The following is a 19,364-nucleotide window of genomic DNA, read 5'->3' as shown; positions in this document are numbered from 1 at the left end:
TTTTCAGAACTAAGGCCTTCTACTGCTTTTTGCATCACCATTCAAATTTAGGAACAAGATGCATACAGTGAACCATGATGCATTCTTGACTGTAATACCTCCACAGTTTACAACATCCCATCTAAATGCACCAACTGCTTGAAAAACATTATTGCTGATGATGGAATAGCTCCATCTTCTGGGATAGAAGTTATTTTCTTGACAACCACCTTCGTATTTCCAACACAGATATATATGCAAAACTTTCCCTTTCAAAACCTAACAAATATTGTTACTGATGGAAGGTGGAATCTTGGGTAGAAAATGGGAGGAATTTAGGATAATAATGTGATTTCTGATAAACTTTGGGAAGCATTATTTTCTAACGACATTCAAAACACATGTTCATCGTTCAACCTGCCATATTAAAAACTGACATTACTTAAGAATAGCTGTAATCTGATTATGAGAACAAGAATTCAACTCAATGTTTAAGACAAAACACTCAACACACTTTAGTTTTGATTTAGCGTGCTTTAAAGCTTCACATTAAAAGTTTGTAGTTTTACAAAAGTGTGTTTGTGGTTAAACATGGTCATGATCAGGGAATGACTGACACCCTGCTGAAGTACTCGAACTCCAAGCTACAGGGAAGGGGGTGCAAGTGATCCTTATTGCTATTTATCAAAACACTTAAACATGTGTTTAAATAAAATATTTCAAGTTAAGGACACTATGTGTTTCAGGCAGGTAATCAGTAACAATGATTCCCATATGTAAAATTTAACTTATGGTCAAGTCAGGTGTTCAAGTGGACAGACCAGAACAAAACTATGATTACAATTCCTGATTTCATACTTTTATGTATTATGGGCACATTCTGTGGCTGTTGCTTGAAAAAAAGCAAGTGTTAATGAAGTTAGTTTTGTGTTTTCACTCCCAAAGGGAAAAGGGCATTGAAACCATTAGTGATCTGCTCACTGCTGCTGTGCAGTATTTCTTGTTTTCACAGGAAGGGTAGAGCCACCAGAAAAAAAATGAAAAATTAAACATATACATCTCAATCTACTTTTGGAATAGTGGTATATCTAAAGTTAATACACACTCACGGACACATAAGATTAGCAGAAATTTAAATAAAATTGCTTAACCAAACAAAGCAACTGAAGCTTTATTTCTCTATATAGAAAGATGCATCCCTATGTGTGTTCTTTTAAGCTAAGGAAAATGAAAAAGCCATGCAGCCCTTGCAAGAAATAAATCCTCAGGTGGTAATATATATACATAGAAAGTTTCCCCTTTAGTAGATGATTCCTCTCAACAGATGCTTAATGCCATTTAGGAGAGCCAAACTTATGACTACTTTAGAGTGGAATATTCTACTACATTTTTTTCAGTACAACAGCAAACCATTGCATGAACCACCATACTGCTCGCATCAGTTAAACCAGACCAAGTAACAAAACTTAAGCAGCTAAACGTGTATCCGGAAATCAGACTCCTTATGCAAAGTAAGCACAATGAAAGGATATAGAACAAATGAAAGGACTTTTCTTCAAAAAAAATCATCTTTCCATTTTCTGCAACTTCACATCTCATATGGCTTTTGAACGGAGGCATTGGGTAAAAGAATTTTCCCACCCATAGTCAAGTACTGACTGTATTTACATATAACAATGCAAGGACAAACAACAAAAGTTAAAAATTTAGCATACTGTATTACTTTACATAATACAGCATAAAATCCCTTCTAAGGCTACAAAGGACAGATTTACAGTAATATGAGGTACTGGTATTTATGGTCAGAAAAGTAAAGATGGAAAAGAATTATGTAGCATTGTCATCAGACATTTCTTTTTCTTTTTTTTTTTTTCTTTTGGTTTTTTTGAAGGGTTTTTGGTTTTGTTTTTCTTTTTTACAAAATACATGTCTTGATGACCACATGCTTTAAGCTTATATTCATTTATTTTTTTATATATATATATGTTTATTTATTATTTGTAGGGGCAATTGAGAGAGAGTCACAAATAAGGAAAGGACACTAAGGTTTTAATAAGGGCAACAAAAAAAAAAAAAATGTTTTCACCAGAATAGATTCACATTACAGTACACCAATATCAACAGCATTCTCTTTTGTCTATTTTTGGTACATAAGATGGAATCTCTCTACATAACCTTATAAGGCTTCAGTAACTAAAAAGTAAAAAACCTATTAGTTTACAATTCATTTAAAAATTCTGAAAGACACAGCAAGTTCTAAACTTTAGTAGTGCTACCCATACACAACCATCCGGTTTAAGAACCCATTAAAAGAGCCTCCTTTCAAGGGAGCTTCCAACAGCAGATCTGTGCAATATGAATGTCTCTTACTACAAGGGAAAAAAAAAAAAAAAGACATGGAACATTCTCATTCATATTTTGCAATGTAAAAAGTTACAAACATATCTAATCAAATAAATAATAAAAAAAAGAATCTGAAATGTGTTTGTTATGTATCCTAAAACCACTATGCAGAATAATGGAAACTTTCACTCACGGACTATTTACATGGTAATACCCAGCTGAGGGTACACACTGCTACAAAACTCATAAAACAAAGGGTAAACTTGAAATATTTTCCATAGTAAAGGTCTAGCAGCATGACTATATCTAATGCTGTTTGTTTTCTTGATGGTTTTTGGAAGTTTGTTTTAATCTATGTCTTCATCCAGTTCATAATTGTCTTTATCATAAATATCTTTTACTAAAAGAACCCGTACAAGCATATTTTCCAAAGTGTTGCGGTCCAGTGAAGTCGCAGTGTACCAGATGGGACTCTCTGCAGAGACAGAGCACTCTGGCTGCAGATAGAACATGTCTGTCCTCTGATTCAGATTCTGTGGGCTACAAGGGGGAAAATACAGGGGGTTAGAAAAACACCCTCACAAGATAAAACAGTATTAGCAGTTTCAATATCCTGCAAAACCAAAACTCTTAACTGTACCTCAGCAAGTTACCAAAAAAAATTAACATGGAGAAATGTGGTCTCGTCCATAGAAGGAGCCCTGCTGGGTCTGGCCCAAGCCCAGCCAGTCCCACCTCCTCAGAGCAGCCAAAAGCAGGTGCCTGGGACTTAACAAGCACACAGGAGACCACAGACTCTTCCAGCTTTCAAAAATTTGCAGATCCAGGACTCGCTAAACCAGACAGTACTTGCTATCTATGCAAGAACCACTGATCGACATATTTTGATATCAGTAATTACTTGCACCACTGCCTGATATGGCTATCTCTGCATGTGGAGCCTGGGGTTCCCTCGAAAATCAAGGGCAGCAGTTCTGCACAAAAACACAAGAAGGTGGTAAAATCCATCCTTTTATTTTCCTTGAAAGGCTGGTCATTTTAAGTCTTAAAATCCCTTAATTCCTGATGCACTATACTTCCAGTTTGATCCAGCTCAGACACATAATCTAACCCACTACACAAGACTCCTTTAAGGAAATTCTAGTATTTTGTCCATTTAGGCAAGTTTCAGAAAATAATTTGGAACCCTGCCTGTGGAAGTGTTCATTCATGCTCCCTCCTTCATAAATACTGCAAACGTCAGGAGTCAACTCCATTTCATGTGTCTTTGGTAAAATTTTTACCAGCTCATCTTCCCAAACTGGCTGGTAAGGTATCGGGTGCTCTTCTTCACCTGCTAGGGAAAGTGTTGGCTTGTTCTGTTCCCACGTAAATCAGATTAAGAATCAGGTAAGAAGCAAAATATGACTGTTCAAAATATTCTAATAATTCAAATATTTTAACCTCCTTCCTACATTTTTGACAAGCCAGTATTTTTGTAGGAACAAGCAATGATACAGTCTCGATAGCTGTGAATGAGAGGATCTGGAAATCTCAGCTGCAGCTGTCCACTAGTTGCCAAGTATATGTCAAACAGCTAGCATTACCTTAAATTTTACAATAGCTTTACAGTATTACCTTAAATTACAACATCAGTTTAAATTTTGCAATAGCTTTTAAATTGTAAAATATTAAAATTATTTCATGAAAGGTGGGAGGTGTATGTTATTAGTAGTGGAACCAGGAAAAGCAGTCTGCTGCTCTAGTTAGCAATGGTGACCAATATCTGTAAGACAGCAGGACTTGAAACCGCTCCATAAACGATACTGCAAGTGAGCTTAAGTGCCTTCTTCTCCCCAATGTTGAGATGTTTCTAAAAATAAAAAAAAAATATTTGTTCTCTCCCCACTACTGGCTGTGTAAGTCAGTTCAAAAATCCAGCTTCAACTTTTTAACGATATACCCTCTCTGAACCATGACCTTTTGTGTGAAGGCAAAAAACCCCTCCCTGCAACAGTCAGAACTGAGTTTATGAAAAGCAGGTCCTTGCATTAACGGACCACAAGCTTCTCTTTAATTGCTTCTTTCTATAACATCACATGCTTGCACTTCTACCTACACTGTGTGCAACTTCTTCACCTTTAAGAGTAAGATGCTGTTTCCTAACACACATTGGGTCACACTTCATTTGATTTCCTGTGTTGTATACACAATGTGATTTTATTCCTTTGGTATCACTTGCCTGTATTTATGTAACTTAGAGTTACATAAAATCTACATTAAAATCAGTCGCTTGAATGGCTGTTCTAATTAAAGAAAAGTATTTCCCCTGAAATCCTGTTTTCAAACACTACTGAATTATTGGTTTTAAGAGTTGCCAAAGCTTTTCTTTTTAATGTATTAATTTCTGTGCAGATTGGAAAGTAACAAGCCATTCTAAATGCTGGGCTACTGTCAGTAGTATTTTTTCTACTACAAAATATTTTTAGCATGCTTTCAAGCTCGGTATCTCAAAAGCATCTAAATTTCAGATTCCTGATGACTTAAAATGAAGCAAATGCATTGTCTCAATCCAATTTTTACTGAAGAGACAAGGACCTCACAAATGTAACCCTCAGCAGTAAAACCTACCAGATCCCTTGCTGGTAATGCTCTGCAGAGACACTTGGTGTTTCCGGGTAAGAAAACTGAATGATACTATCACTGCCAGATGAAGTCCTTGACAACTTACACTGAAGTACTCTGCTGCTTCCACACCTTCTGCATGCCTTGTCCAGATACAGAACAGGAGATTTCAATGCTTTCATTTAGGTATTTTTCAGAAGATTTCAATCCATTCCCTTTACTTGGGCATCTTTCATGTTGCATAAAAATATTTGCCTTTTGTACCCAGGTCTCCCCCAGACCACTTGCACATCACCCTGTAGCATGCTTACCTTTTAGACAGATAGCACTCAAACATTTTCACAGGGCATCTAGCTGGATCAGACGTGTTTTCAATTTGTTCAAATACTGGTTCATCATCTTCGTGTTTCCTTTTTCCAGTAGTAATTTTATCTTTAAGAAGAAAATCAAGATCTAAGCTATAACTTGAAGTTACTTTACATTTTCAGTAAACTTCCCAGAGTGGGCAGCCCACCAAGTATATCGCAATGCGGTTGCCACAACTATGCATATCTGCACACTGGAAATGCAACCCACCGCCACAACAAAGTCACAGTATTTAGCATGGAGACCAGTGGGCTCAGGGGGATCATTTAACAGAGACCCTGCTGTCTCCATGGACCACGCACTCTGATTATAAAGATCGGGGAGCTGAGCTGCTCAACTTTACGCAAAGGCAGACCTCTGGCTCCTGGCAAGGTGCTCAGGTGTCCCTCACAGGAGCACAACGTGGATGCTCCTGCAATACTAATTTTCAACTGCCATAGTACCTTCACTATCAGCTCTGCACAGGGAAGACACTTGGTATCGAAGACAAGCTTTGCTTTCCATTGTTAGAGGATTTTTTTTCCACTGTCTAAAAACAGTGCCAAAAGAAAGTCTTAAGTGCTGCTCCACTGTCTTCAGGCCAAAGTATTTAGTGTTAAAGTAGAACAGAGTATTCAGAAGAGCAACTGGTGAATGTGATCCTAGCTGTTTAATCCTCCAAAGGTAATCTTCTTCAACTCGAGAGAATATCGATCCTTTAAAAAAAGAATATTAGAGAGAATACAATGGATTAGCACACCAACTGTCCAGGTGCAAGAGAATCAAGTTTCTGTTTACCATAATATTTAACAGAAGGATCATGAAAAGCCTCTAATAAGCATATTTAATTGTATGTTCACAGCCCCAAAACCACCTCTTAAAGACAGACACTCACTGTTTCAGTAAGAGACAGGTAATGGGAAATACGAGTATAGGCCATTTCACACGGAACGTATTTCTGTTTAATTACAACAGCATCGCTTACATGCAGCTCCATCATGTTACTACATAAAACCAAATGTTCAAGGGGCTAATCTTAAGCCCTTCATAAACAGCATATTTTTTAGTTCATTTTATTCTGCTCAGGCAAGGTGTTTGAATAGCTATACCTTCTTTCTTACTACTAATGGATATTTCACTTGGAAAGCGCTTCTGGACCATATCAGGGTATAGGGAGGACCCTATACAAAGGCGCTCTAGAGCTATACAGAGAAAAGACAGTGCCAAGGAGAGAGAGGAAAGGGGCTGTTAAGGACATGCCCTGAAAAGAGAATTGTGAGAAAGATGGAAGAACAGTGGATCCTGCAGTTCAGCACCAACACTGATCTGCTGGGGAAAATTCCTGTTTTCTCCATGAACTAATGATCCTTCTGAGCAGAAGCTCCATAGAAGAGAGTCCTCCCAACCAGCTAAGAAAGGCTAAAATACACAACTCGTTAGCCCTACCCACACACAGCCCAGCACCTGCCTGCCTACCTGCTTCCCATTTGGGAAAGGAATTGGAAAAAAAGTAAATTCTGCTCAGGTTTGAAGTACAGGTCAAAGAGCAGCTGTTTATCCTAACTTTCTTTCCTAAAAATAGATAGCCAATTTAAGCTTAACAGGTGGTGGCAGACTCAACTCTTGCAGTATGGATTACCAAGAAACAGGACAGTAAGAACATGTGCAGTCTTAAATGAACTCTTAGATGGTATCTTTATGATTTTTAATCAAATACTATTGCAATGCATAAAATGTTTGTATGTATCTACATGCTTAAGAATACAGAACTATTAAGAGATGAAAAACATACATGACCAAAAAGAAAATTACCATCTGGAAGTATGCTTGGTTGCCAACTTCTAAGGATTTTATTTAATTCCTGTTCAAACGTCTGGTAGATTGGATCAATAAATATGTTGTCTTTTCGATTACTTCCATATAAATACTACAGAAAAGAGAGAGACACAATATTTACACTTCCAGATTAAAACAGTTCCTGTGCTATAAGGTTCTTCTTCAGTGCAATGCTTGCACTTTTGTAAAAAAACCACACACAGTTAGCTATAAAAATAAAGCAATGACATTTTTCCAATATTTAGCAGTTAAAAGTTACCTCCAATATATGTTGTAAATTTCTGACTGAATACAAATAAAAAATTAATTACAACTTGACCATTGTTCTCTAAAATTTCCTAAGTGCAACACTGAGTCAGTGAATAGGGAGTTATTAAAAAAAAAAAAACAAACAACAAAAGAACCAACCAAAACCCACAAACCCCAAATCCATAACTATTTTATCTTTTCCTCCACCTAGATCTTCAATGAAAAAAACCCAACCATTTAGCAACAATCTGCCACTTTAAACGGGAACTCTGGACACTGACAAAAGCACCTTCAACACACAAGTGAAAGCAAAAAACCACCCGTGTATTTGTGGTAATGATATACAGCAGTGCAAGAAAAATGATAGGATGGTGCAAGGCACCCGCCTATTCTACAATCAAATTATCCTAACCCGCTTGATCTTACAGAAACTCTTTTGAACCTTTACCAAGAATTAATGGCTGAGGGATACACTAGTATTTGATGCTATCCTCTCTGGAGACATTTGTAAGAAACTGAGGATTGGCTCCTTAAATTTTCCACTTCCGTGTTATCTGTGCATGAACAAGCCTGTTAGTGAATACAATAAAAATGACAGACAAAAAATGTACTCACTTCTGGAAATGGCATCTATTTCTGTACATGTACTTGAAGAAACATTAAACACAGCACTTGTTTATACTAGGCTGCTCAGCATACCTTGACTTTCTTATCTTTGCATTTAGTTTTATAATAAGGAAAAACGAGTAAATACACTTTCCTACAAGTCTCTAACACATCTTCATTTAGATAAATATATATAATAAGTTTAACTAACTCTTCAAAGCGCAATATTCCCCAAGATGTGCTTGCCTCTACATACCTCAGTTTTGATTTTCATAAAGCAATTCTAAACCAGACAATACAACTCACTAAAAGCTTCACTAGGTTTGCCTCTCTGTTACCTGGCACATTTTTCCTCTATGAATTTTCTTTTTCTCTGGTTTGCATTAAAGACACTGAATGCTGGCAGTGAAACTGAAATTAAGACTGAAATTTGGTTCAAAAGTAATTCCCACACAAGCTTGTGAGAACTCAACTAAAAATATTTCCGTTTCCTGGTTCAGAATAAGTGTTTGGCTAAACCTCAACATCCCCAGCAGAAACCTGTGAAGCATCCTGGACCATTAGCACTGCAGAATCTACAAAAGAACGATGGCATGTTGCAGTCTTCCCTGGTACACAACACCTGACATGCATCCACAAACCTTCTTTACCACACCATAACGTTGTGCTCTGCTCTCTACAGACACTAGCGGACCCAGGATCAGCCTTAGTTGTTGCCACCTGAGATGAGTTCTGTGGAAACCGCAGACACCTTCAGGCAAACATCTGCCAAGCTCCATCAGCCTGAATTTTGCCCAGACAACCCCATTATTATGGGTGGGTGGGGGTGGGTGGGAACAGGGAACGAACAAAAAACCAAAAACCACCAAAGCCTCCCAATCTGTACTGGGATAAAGAACGAAGGCCACGATGCAGCAGGGGAGCAAGGCAGGCTAACGCCTTCTGCCAGAGGAATCCTCTCCACTAGATGCCCACCTGACCATGCAACAACCTTTTTCATTTTAAGTGTGCTGTTTTTTCAGGATCAGTACTTCAAAGTTACCAAAACCATTACTGAACCATTTCTGGCCGGAAGCAGAACAATTTCAGCTGCAAACGAACCTGAACTGAGAAAATGTATCATTTGAGTCAGGGACCAGTTTGCTGGAATAGATTTTCCAAGTGCTTCCCTTAAGAAAAAGTTATTTTACGAAGTCAAAAAGCCAACTGGAGATTTAAGACTCCTGAGCACCTCCCCTGCGCTCAAACCGTATTACTGCCATGAGGAAAAGCTCCAGCCTGAGCCTGTACTGGGCCACAGCAAGTGCAGTAATTCTGGCGGAGAGGGAAAGTGCTCTTTTTCTAAGGGCTTCCGCATTCTCTTCCTTCAAAGAGAAACTTACTCTAAGTCAGCAAAATATTGATGAACTTTGGCACAACTTTAACCTTAAATGGCATCACTTAAACTCCTCTGAGCCCCTTTGAGTTAAACAGAGCCAGTACCTTTTATGCAGTAGCAGACAATTTATTCTCTTTCAGGAGAGTACCCACGTCAGGGTTGTCAAGATGGAAAGAAGTACTAAGAAAATACCAGAAGGCAATGGACTTTTGTTGCACACTGCAACAACTGTGTTGCATTTAGTGTACCATTAACTGGTTTAAACCTGTTTCTTTGAGAAGGGTAACGCATAGGCATATACATCATACAATTTGCCATTCACACACAGATGTTGGCTGCAACCCTTGACAGCTCACATGCTTGCACGTTTCTGTCCCTCCCTCACTGCCTGCCCTTGTGAAATGCAAACTCCTCAGAACAGGGCACATCTTCCTACCAGTCTGAATAGCAGTGGCACAACTGGGCTGAATAAATGGGGCTGTTAACATCGCCTGAATTAAATACTGGACACTAAGAATAAGCATAAATTACAGTGAAACAACTGCAAGTTATTCCTCTAATGTTCCAGTGTTGTGTATGTGTATTACGGCACATGAATATTGTGTTGTGCTACAGGAACTTTGGTTCTGATGCGCTAGAAAAAAACAAAAGTTGTAAAAATAACTAGCTTTCACAGTAGACAAAACAGACTATGTCAAAGGCACAAAGAGAAAGGTGAAAAAAGAGAAAATACTAATTTAATTCCATTTTATAAACATGTACCTCACACTGTGTATTGTTTATCAGCTTAATAAGAGTATTTCCAATTCGACAGAAAGATACAGAGACACAGTTTGTCATGCAAGTGCAGAAGCAGAAAGCTAGTTGAATTTGAAACATGCCTTGTAGCAATATTGACTAAAATGCCAAACAATTGGTCGCTGCTCAAATTTCAATCATGAGGTAAAGGTATCAAGTAATTCCCTAATTTTGGATACTCGGGATATGGAAAAATTAGTATAGGTACTATTTATTTTAAAAATATTTTGATTAAAAAAAATTGTTATTTGATTCAAGTTCTCTGCCTTAAGTATGAAGCACTTTAAGCAGGACTGCAAAGCCTGTGAGCAGCTTGCTTTCCACATCATATGCAATTTTTAATGCCTTTTAACATGAATGAAATGTTGTGTTCTCAGTCCTGAACACTGCTTATTTTATCTATGATTTGCCTTACGTACCAAAAATTAAAGACACACTCTGCTTAAAAGATAAGTTGCAGAATAGCTTTTCTAATTATCTAGTGATATGTTATTGCCTTCACAAATGATAACTCTAAATTGACTCCCTTTATCTTTGAAATACAATGTAATTACAATTTGCGGGCAGGGTGTATGTCTAAGACAGTCAATGTAGCAGAGTCTCCTGCACTCTACAAAGTAAAGCCTGACTGCCCACAATCTGCAATATTCAGTACATTACTCTGCCAAAAAGACACTTCAAATAGCTCATTTCCACTATGTGCTAAGTATCTGAATTAGTAAAACATTTACAGATCATGCCTTGTTTCATTCTGTTTTTACGTTAAGCCATCTTTAGCAACCAAAATGAAGCACAGTATTCAGAAAACCTGTCATTTTAAACTGCAAATTCCTTGCTTTAACCCAGCAAGAAGCTTAAAATTATTACAGCATACCAGTTTGCATTTGAGTTTTCAGGATGGGTCTGCAATCCCATTCTCTATACAGACAGCTTTCTACAATGTGATTTACACAGCAGCCTCTCTGTGTTCCAGATCATAGCCATTATATTAAGAATAGCTCCTAGCCAATAAATCCACATTATCTCCATTCTTCCACTGAAATGGGTTAGTCAAATCAGTAGGTCTGCTTCCCAGCCTCTACTAACCTCCTGAATCCCAAGACACAGATAATAGATGCTGTCAGGTGCATAGTTCTCTCCATTTGGCCTTCGAATTTCATTGACAAAATGTGTCAAACCATAGTTTAACTCAGCTGAAGTATGTGATAATAGATCTTCCTTTAATTTCACAGACTTTACTGTAAAATAGAGAAAAAATGCTACATTACACAACAGAATGATTACATGGTGAGGGTAGGATGGGGTATTTTTGGACTGGAAAGTGGGAAACTGGCTTGTTGTCCTCTCCACTAACCAATGGACAAGTCTAAGAGCACCAAGTACTTGAAGCACTAGGTCTGTATTAAAATAAACAAGGCTACCAGAGTAAAGTCTAGTTAACCAAATGCAGTTATCACCCACTGACGAACGCACTGTCATGCTGACATGCACTTCTCTGAAAAAGCTGAGTGCAGAAGTGGCCCAAGACTCCGAAGCGAAGACAGTGCTGTAGAGGGAGACCTTCAGGGGAAATGGCAGTTTCCAAAGATCCAACAGTGTAATGCAAAGGTTCTAAGACGCATGTGGGAGCTGAAGAACAGCAGGAGTAGCAGCAATCCAGCAATCCCCTTTTCCCTCACGGTGCCAATGTACACACAGAGGAGCACTGCAGAAAGAGCAGCGAAGCTCCACAGGAGCAAAGGCCACCTCGTGCCAGAGCTCCACAGCCAGATAATGCCAGCCTCAGATGCTCTCTTTCCAGCACAAAGAACAGAAGAATAGGATGCCCCTCCCTTGCAATTCAGAAGTCCAGAAAAGCTGTGAACTCCAAGGCAAGTTAAAATATGAGGAAAAACAGGATACAAACAAACAAAATAATCAAAACGGTCCTAGAAAGTCAGAAGAGGCAGAAAGGTGCTGTCCTGGCTTGCATGAGAAGCATGAGACCCAGCACACTGAACCAAGTAGGGAATAGTAGTTAAACAACATAAAAACCCCAGACAAACCGAAACGAAACAAAACAAAGAGTTTGGCAACTCTGTGATAAAATAATCCCAGTCACTGTGGGAACATTAGGCACATGTGAAAACTTACATTAGAAATTCCAGCTGAAAATCAGACGAGTACAACAATTCTCCCTACCAAGTAAGAATTGGGATGCCAGATTTTTGGGAATACTTACTTGATTTCAGTTCCTCTAATTCTGGAAGCTCTTCATCTAAATACCGAGACTTTACCCAGTGCTTCCATGCATTTACACCATAGGCATATTTGAATGGAAAACTACACTCCGAGTTTTCAGAGCTGTCATCGTGAGACTGGTATTCTGACACTGCTTTCCTCTTCACCCCCTGCCATGGAAACACAGCGGTTAACACCACTGGCAGCAATAACACAGAAGCCGGGCAGAATAAGCAAGCTGCATGCAAAATTACAAAATGTTCAGTGCAAAGAAACACATGCTTCATTCTGTAGGTAGTTTCTGTGTTGAACATACTTCCAAGGACAGTGTTTACTTAAGCTGACAAATGTTTCTAATTCACCTTTAACACTGGTTCCTAATGCAGACAGAATAATTTTTGATAATGGAGCTGCTGCATTGGTTAGATCATATTAAGCAACAACCACATGATGCACCAAATAATTCAGTGTATTTATAGGATTTCATTGTGTTAATGTGCAGGAAGATAAAAGTGCTACAAATCTGTGTCAGAAAGTCAACATTTAGGTTCAACTGAAGCCATCAATGTAAAACCCAGCACTGGTCCCAAGTTAAAAGTATGTCCAGGAGTGGACATGTGGATAATGTCCAGTGGATAATACCAACAGTTTAGACTCCAAGTTTAAAACCAGAAAGATATATTTTTTTCTTAGAAGTTGGATGGGTCTTTTTTTAAAGCTGTGATACCCGCTGTAGTTACTGCAACAAAACTGTTTCTACTTTGTGCCAGGCACCAGAAACTTTATTTCTTGTTAGTTTCCTTCTAAATAAAAGAGTACGGCTTATTTATTTGCAGTATCTAAAATAAGTTTTTTGACTGAAAATAGTATCTGGGAAAATCACAAGCAACTAAAAAAGTGGGGGGTTTAAACTAATTTATACAGGAGATGCTACAGTTCCCATTATAAGCCATGGTAATGCAAACATTCTTCCATTTTACTATCAAATTAAACCAAGACTGTTTTGTTCAAACCAGAAGAGAGAAATGCATTACTAAGAATACAGAAATTATATACACACTAGCACATCACGTCAACAGTTCTACAATGTGAAGCAAAAATGGGATCACAATTTAGAAATGACACTCCTATTTAATCAAACAGTTAACTGCAACAGACAGGACTGAAATAACTTTATTATCTGAAACGTATCAACTTATATCATAAAGATAGGGTATCAGGTATGAATAGGCAGTAACACATTTTAGATCAGTATGAGAACTAAAAACCGAAACCCCAGCATATTATTGCCCTCTTAAATTTTGTGGGGTTTTTAAATTTTTTTATTAGCATGACAAAATTACCTTCTTTTTAGACCGAGGCCTTGGCTGTTCCTCATATTCTTCCCCAAAAACGGGAGGTAACAAAAACTCATTTTCTGTATCAAGCTCCTCAGTTGCTGAAAATACATTAACAGAAACTTATTTCTAAACATCTTTTGAATAATATTGGTTTGGAAAAAAAACCCCAATGAACTATATCAGTGTTCATTAACATAAGGGGTCCACAAAAGCACATCTGTAAACATCACCAAAGATCGGATTTCAGTAAGAGGAAACAAACCTATTCTTCTTTTGAAAGTAAGGCAAAGCTATCAAAATGTTTACTTCTAAACAAACTGTAAAGGACACAATGCTCAACATTTCCAAGCACTATCTCAAGTCTTGATGGCAGCATTTCTTACTACGGACTTTAAACAATTTTTCCTGCCTAGGCAGTCTTCAGTATTAAGAAGTTGAAGTTGTAGTGAGAATGAACTATTATAGAGAGAAATAAGTGGAAAAAATACACATTAACTTTTACTACAGGCACTTTTGTTCATTTCTTTCCATAATTTCTACTCATGTTTTGTATTTTATATAGCACTTTATACTTGGTTAAAAACTTTCAGGCAACACAGTGGAATGAGACAACACATGAATGGATTTAATGTTGCAAGTTTCACCTTTATTTACTTTACTCAAGATGGTTCATCCCTCATTTAGCCATCAAACAATGTCTTCATTCAAAACTGAATGCTCTTCTAACTGGCTGACTTCACTACCTTACTAAAGACACCATTCAAACCGGCCCAGAGGAAATAAACAGCACTCGCGTGCAAAGTTTTGAGAAATCCGCCCCAGACTAAACACCAGTCCTTCTCCTGCTACCACAAAGAATCGTATCTTGGAAGCACTTCAGTGCAATTAATATCTATTACAAACTGCTATTATTTAGTATTCAACTTTTTTTTTTCTTCCATGGCTTTTTTTTTCCTCATGTATTGAGCCTCACTTATATAGAAAGTTAAAAGTCTAGTATACATCTGGCTAATAAACTCCCTAAGACTAAGGTCAGACTAAGTCCTAGACTTGGCCTTTAAATTAGACATACAGCAAACTGGGAAACCCAGTCTGGGCATCTAGTGCAGATATCCACAGCACAAGGCAAAAGGAGCCTTTCAACATCAGCTAGAGAAGCTATCCAGGGGAGGTATGAGAGATACATGTCCAAGAGAAGCTATGTTGACGGAGACACGAGCTGCAGCCAGGAGCTTTCTCAGATCTTGGATTGATTAGAACATGGTATAAGGAAACAGTCACTGTTGCCTGCATTCGATAGAGTGGTAGAAATTGTAATACATAAACCCAAGACCTTCTTTCAAGAAAGATCTCAAAGTATTGATGTTCCTGCTAATTCAAATAAGGCTACCTTTTTCAAATACAGGTACAAATGTTAACAAGATACTAAAAGGCGACACCAATGATGTGCAGCACACCAGCTCACAATTTTCTACCAAACTTGAGTGGGAAATTTGCCCTTTCGCCATTTCTGCTCTAAAACACCACTTTCCATGGAAATACCTAGTGACCGAAGAATGCATTCGTTACTGTTACATGCCATCCGAGTCTTTGAGCCTTCAAAATAGCTTTGTTAAATCCACGTCCAAAACCAAGTGGTGCAGTCAAGTTCATCTGTGAAAGGTTAACTCCCCTTTTTCTTTGAATTCTGTTTCAAATACTGTATTTTAAATGATGGAGGAACTAATTCAGGAGTCTCCAGTCTTGCAAAGACATTGCAAAGCTTTACTTAACAGTCAGGTGGATCTTGCAATCAAATAAAGCTCCTCTGAAAGGATGATGAAACAAGGTACAATAGTTACCCACAATGTCTACTTCACAATATTTATTAAAATGACAGAAAAAATACCTCTTGGAAAGTCTATTTCAATATCAAGGTCTGGCTCATATGGAACATCAGGCAAGCTTGTCCGTGCCTCTGCTTCTGAGTTCAGAAGATCCGACTCTACTATTACACCTGTTTAAAACAAAACAAAAAAAAAACCACCACAAAACTCTTGTTATTTTAACCAACACATGCAATCCATGTGTTGGTTATTTTTCTACATGATTCTGCCTGCAACAGGACAGACTTTCAAGTCTGTGAAAGAGATCCTACAAAAGTAAACAAGGCAGGCAGAGGGAATCAAAAGCTTGACCTCTTTCCAACATCTGGCAAAGACAGATTTCTCCAAATTCAGTTCCCTGCAAATGAGCAAGCTCTGATCCCATAAATCTACTCATTTAGCTAGCTTGTACTTAACCAAAAGAGAACAAGGAACTGCTAATGGCAACCTTGTAACACTACCAGAAAAGCCCAGCTTTAGTGGGGGAATGGCAACAGTGTGGAAGAGGATGTGGCTCCTGGAACTGCAGCACCACTAGCCTCCTATACACCAGGCTCAAAGTGTAAGTTCATGTCATTTATCAGCATCCTTTGACACACATTTAGAAAGAGCTTAAAATAAACAAAAAAAAAGAACAACCCACCATACATCAAAATTTCCCCTGAGTCAAGCAAAAATCTTAAAATCTAGTTTTTGGAAGAGAAGGCAAATTCTCCTGGGAAGATACAGAAGAGACTTGAGGATTTTGGCAGGCAGAGACGGGGAAGAGAGGCAGAGGTACGTGCACTGCAAAAACAGCATTACAGATGTGCAGGATTTTTTGATATTCAGCTGTAAAGTTGTCTCAGACAGTTCTGTCCTTTTAGGTGACCTGGTTGGATGACAAGCCATTTCAGCATCACAACTCAAATGATGTATCAGCTGAAGCATTGCTATCGAGAAAGAGATGATCCTTGCAGGTCAGGATCAATCAAGAGCAAAAGCTTCACCAGGTCACCTGGTTTTGTTGATCACAGTTCCACTTGTGCAATTTATGTTTCTCTTAGTTTTAACAGTCCATGCTTCCCCATACCTAACAAAAAACGTGCCTAGTAATGTATTACTACAAAGGGGCGAGACCTCTGTACAGAGAAGTTGGGTTCACACCTGTAAGCCACAGCTACAGAGATCACTTTCCCTAAACTTCTGAGTTGAGTTTTTCTGGGAGGATAAACACAGTGGTTTTGGTTTGTTTTGAGTTATGCTGGGAAGAAAAATGTGTTTGTGATCCTGGATAAGTGCCTGTCATCAGCCATGGAGCTGGCCCAAGCAAAGGGAATGCCTGTGTTTTTAAAGACAAAGGTCTGGTACAGCACACCAAAGCCACACAACATACTTCGGAGAGTTTTCTGTATTTCAAATGCGCTAAAATTATCTTTTACAATATTTAAATAATTAAGATTTCCACTTAATATAACAACTCAATTAGGGCACAGTAACAATCAGAATCTTTCAGTAAAATAAAAAAAAACCCAGCTCCTCTCTTGATTCACACCCACACATACACCTCAATGCTCCAAAAAATCAAGAACTCAGCAGGAAACTCACTGGTCACATCAGAAGCTTCAGTTTTTCCATCATGTTCAGGTGCCATCTCTGACAAGTTCAGTAGCTCAGTTTCCAGAGGATTTGGGGGCACTTTTCCCCTCAGCTCTTCTATTGCTGCAAGGATTTGCTCACTGCTATCCAGAGTAGTGGGTAAAAAAACTGGAACTGGCACCTATGCAGACAGGGAAGAAGAGATTAATTCAAAAAGAAAAAAATGCGGCAGCAAAGCATCAACAGCAGTCAACAAACTCTACATCCCTCTTCTAAAAGACACTGTTAATACAGAGAACCATATTTCTTCAGTGTGGGCTAACAAAAGAATGTTCACAGGTTAAAAAATTCAATATGAATTATTGATAACACAAGTGAAAGCAGGAAAGGATAAAGTTAAGCATGACAAAATACAGTGGGTCAAAATAAGAACAGAAGGGACTTTGGAAATTCAAACCTGCCTGACTATAACTTCAGACTAACAGTTTGGACAAGTCAACATCCTATTTTAGTGGCTTGCTGGTAGAACACAGAATTTTAGGAATTCAAGGTTTTTTCCACCATGTGGATGAGATTTGGCACTTAAGTGCTAACAAATTTAATTTACTTTCTTTTGCTGGCACAAGTTTCTTTTTTTTACTTTTCTTCCTTCTGTTTATCCCCCTCTACCATCCCTTCCCAAGACAATCTTTCAGTTTCCCCTTTACCAGAACAAATCTTGCTATTTAATGCTTATTGAGCAAACTCAAAAGCATCACTCAGAATTGTTCCTAAAAATCTCAGCAGCACAAGATTTTCACACTGAAAGCAGGCAGATTATTTCCTCAATTTTAGTACTTAAGTGCCACTGTCACACTTCTAATGCCTTCCCACTGAACAGTGCTGCAGCACCCTGCAATCCTTTAGATGGAACAGAATGAGAACAGTCAAGAATACAAAGTGGTCCCACACAAGCATGTGGATGGATGCCGATCTAAACATGAAGCTGAAGTCTCACTTACAGGAACAGGAAGCGTCGTAGGAACAGGAACATTTTGACTATACATATTCATAGGCACCGGAACATAGACAGGTACAGGAATAGGCACTGGGACATACTCTTTTTTCCAATCATCTTCTATTAAAAGAAAAAAGAAAAAGGCAAACACTGCCAGGTACTTAAATATATTTTACACCTGCAGTTTAGGGAAAAAAAATTAGAATATTTGCCGTGTGTTCCAAGACAGTGACAGTTAAAAAATAAAAATCTGCAATGAAGAAATTAGTAGTTCCAGTACAGTTCAAGAGTTACCTGTCTGACAAGACTTCGTCTGCATATGAGGTTTACAGTATGTGGCTTTCGTCATTGTCAAAGGCTTGCAGAGAACTGCCTTGTTCTTCATTTCTCTGTTAGGTGTTGGAGAAGGTGGTGGTGCTGAGCCCTACAGACAAGCAAATAAGACAATGTGCTGCTGCACTACACTGATTCCAACACAACGTTCTTGATTTAATGTATCAGTTGATACTTTTCATATGAGATACTGAAGAGGAAGCTCACAACAGCATGAAACACCAGCACCAACTATTATTATTTAATTGCAAGCTACTCTACATTTCTAGTAACGAGCTGTAGCTACCAGGAATGTAACATAGCTGTATCTTGCTGTCAGGCCTAGCACTTTGACAACTTCTGGCTCATTTTCTTTTTTTTTTTTTTTTTTTTTAAAGTTTAAGATATTATTTTTTTATATTCTTGTTTAAATGGAATTGCAATTTAAGCTGTTTTATAACTTCAAATTTCATTTTAGCTGTAAAAAGAATTCACTATAAGTAGCATAACAAATTCCTGGCTCAAAGACTAACCTCCTTGAACTATGCTATAATCCAAAGATTGCATTTTTTTTTTTAAAAAAAAAGCGTTTCTGAAAATAGGTCCGATTTTTTAATCCTGAAGTATGAGCTTCGAGCTCCCCCTGCTGGCTCTACAATAGTGACAACAAATACTTGGGAATATCCCATAATGCTCAAACTGCATCCTTACAGTCAACTAGTAAAAAAACCCACATCTCGGTCCAGACATGTTTTTTGTCACCTAGCACCTGTTTTAGAACCTGATTTACGCAGCACGACTGTCACTTATTTGGTCATATGCAGTAAGACTAGCCCCACATATCCTTTTAAACACAGAAGGGAAGTCAAGTCACAAGAACAGCAGCAGGCTTTATTTAACAGGCGTACATTTTC

At 38.1% G+C, this 19,364-nt stretch overlaps 1 protein-coding gene across 12 annotated transcripts in view; it reads right to left on the bottom strand.

Annotated features, from left to right (window-relative positions):
• Nucleotides 1-1,125: 1,125 nt before the first annotated feature.
• Nucleotides 1,126-19,364, bottom strand: part of ZMYM2 (zinc finger MYM-type containing 2) — a 91,961-nt gene continuing 73,722 nt past the window's right edge. For 10 of the 12 annotated variants that reach the window (XM_027815677.2, XM_055701182.1, XM_005446440.4 and 7 more), the window contains 11 exons: nt 18,433-18,562; nt 18,143-18,258; nt 17,151-17,322; nt 15,587-15,694; nt 13,702-13,796; nt 12,360-12,528; nt 11,225-11,376; nt 7,084-7,198; nt 5,736-5,987; nt 5,238-5,358; nt 1,126-2,862 (listed from right to left, as the gene is read on the bottom strand). In XM_027815677.2, coding sequence (XP_027671478.1) covers nt 2,670-2,862; nt 5,238-5,358; nt 5,736-5,987; nt 7,084-7,198; nt 11,225-11,376; nt 12,360-12,528; nt 13,702-13,796; nt 15,587-15,694; nt 17,151-17,322; nt 18,143-18,258; nt 18,433-18,562 — 1,623 coding nt within the window. In that variant the 3' untranslated portion in view covers nt 1,126-2,669. Of the gene's footprint in view, nt 2,863-5,237; nt 5,359-5,735; nt 5,988-7,083; nt 7,199-11,224; nt 11,377-12,359; nt 12,529-13,701; nt 13,797-15,586; nt 15,695-17,150; nt 17,323-18,142; nt 18,259-18,432; nt 18,563-19,364 lie in introns of those variants that run through there. The other 2 variants (XM_027815678.2, XR_003563235.2) reach the window with 2 other exon arrangements.

This window comes from Falco cherrug, chromosome 2 (genome assembly GCF_023634085.1).
Source record: "Falco cherrug isolate bFalChe1 chromosome 2, bFalChe1.pri, whole genome shotgun sequence".
NCBI classification, from domain to species: domain Eukaryota; kingdom Metazoa; phylum Chordata; class Aves; order Falconiformes; family Falconidae; genus Falco; species Falco cherrug.
This window is presented reverse-complemented; position numbering and strand designations above follow the sequence as displayed.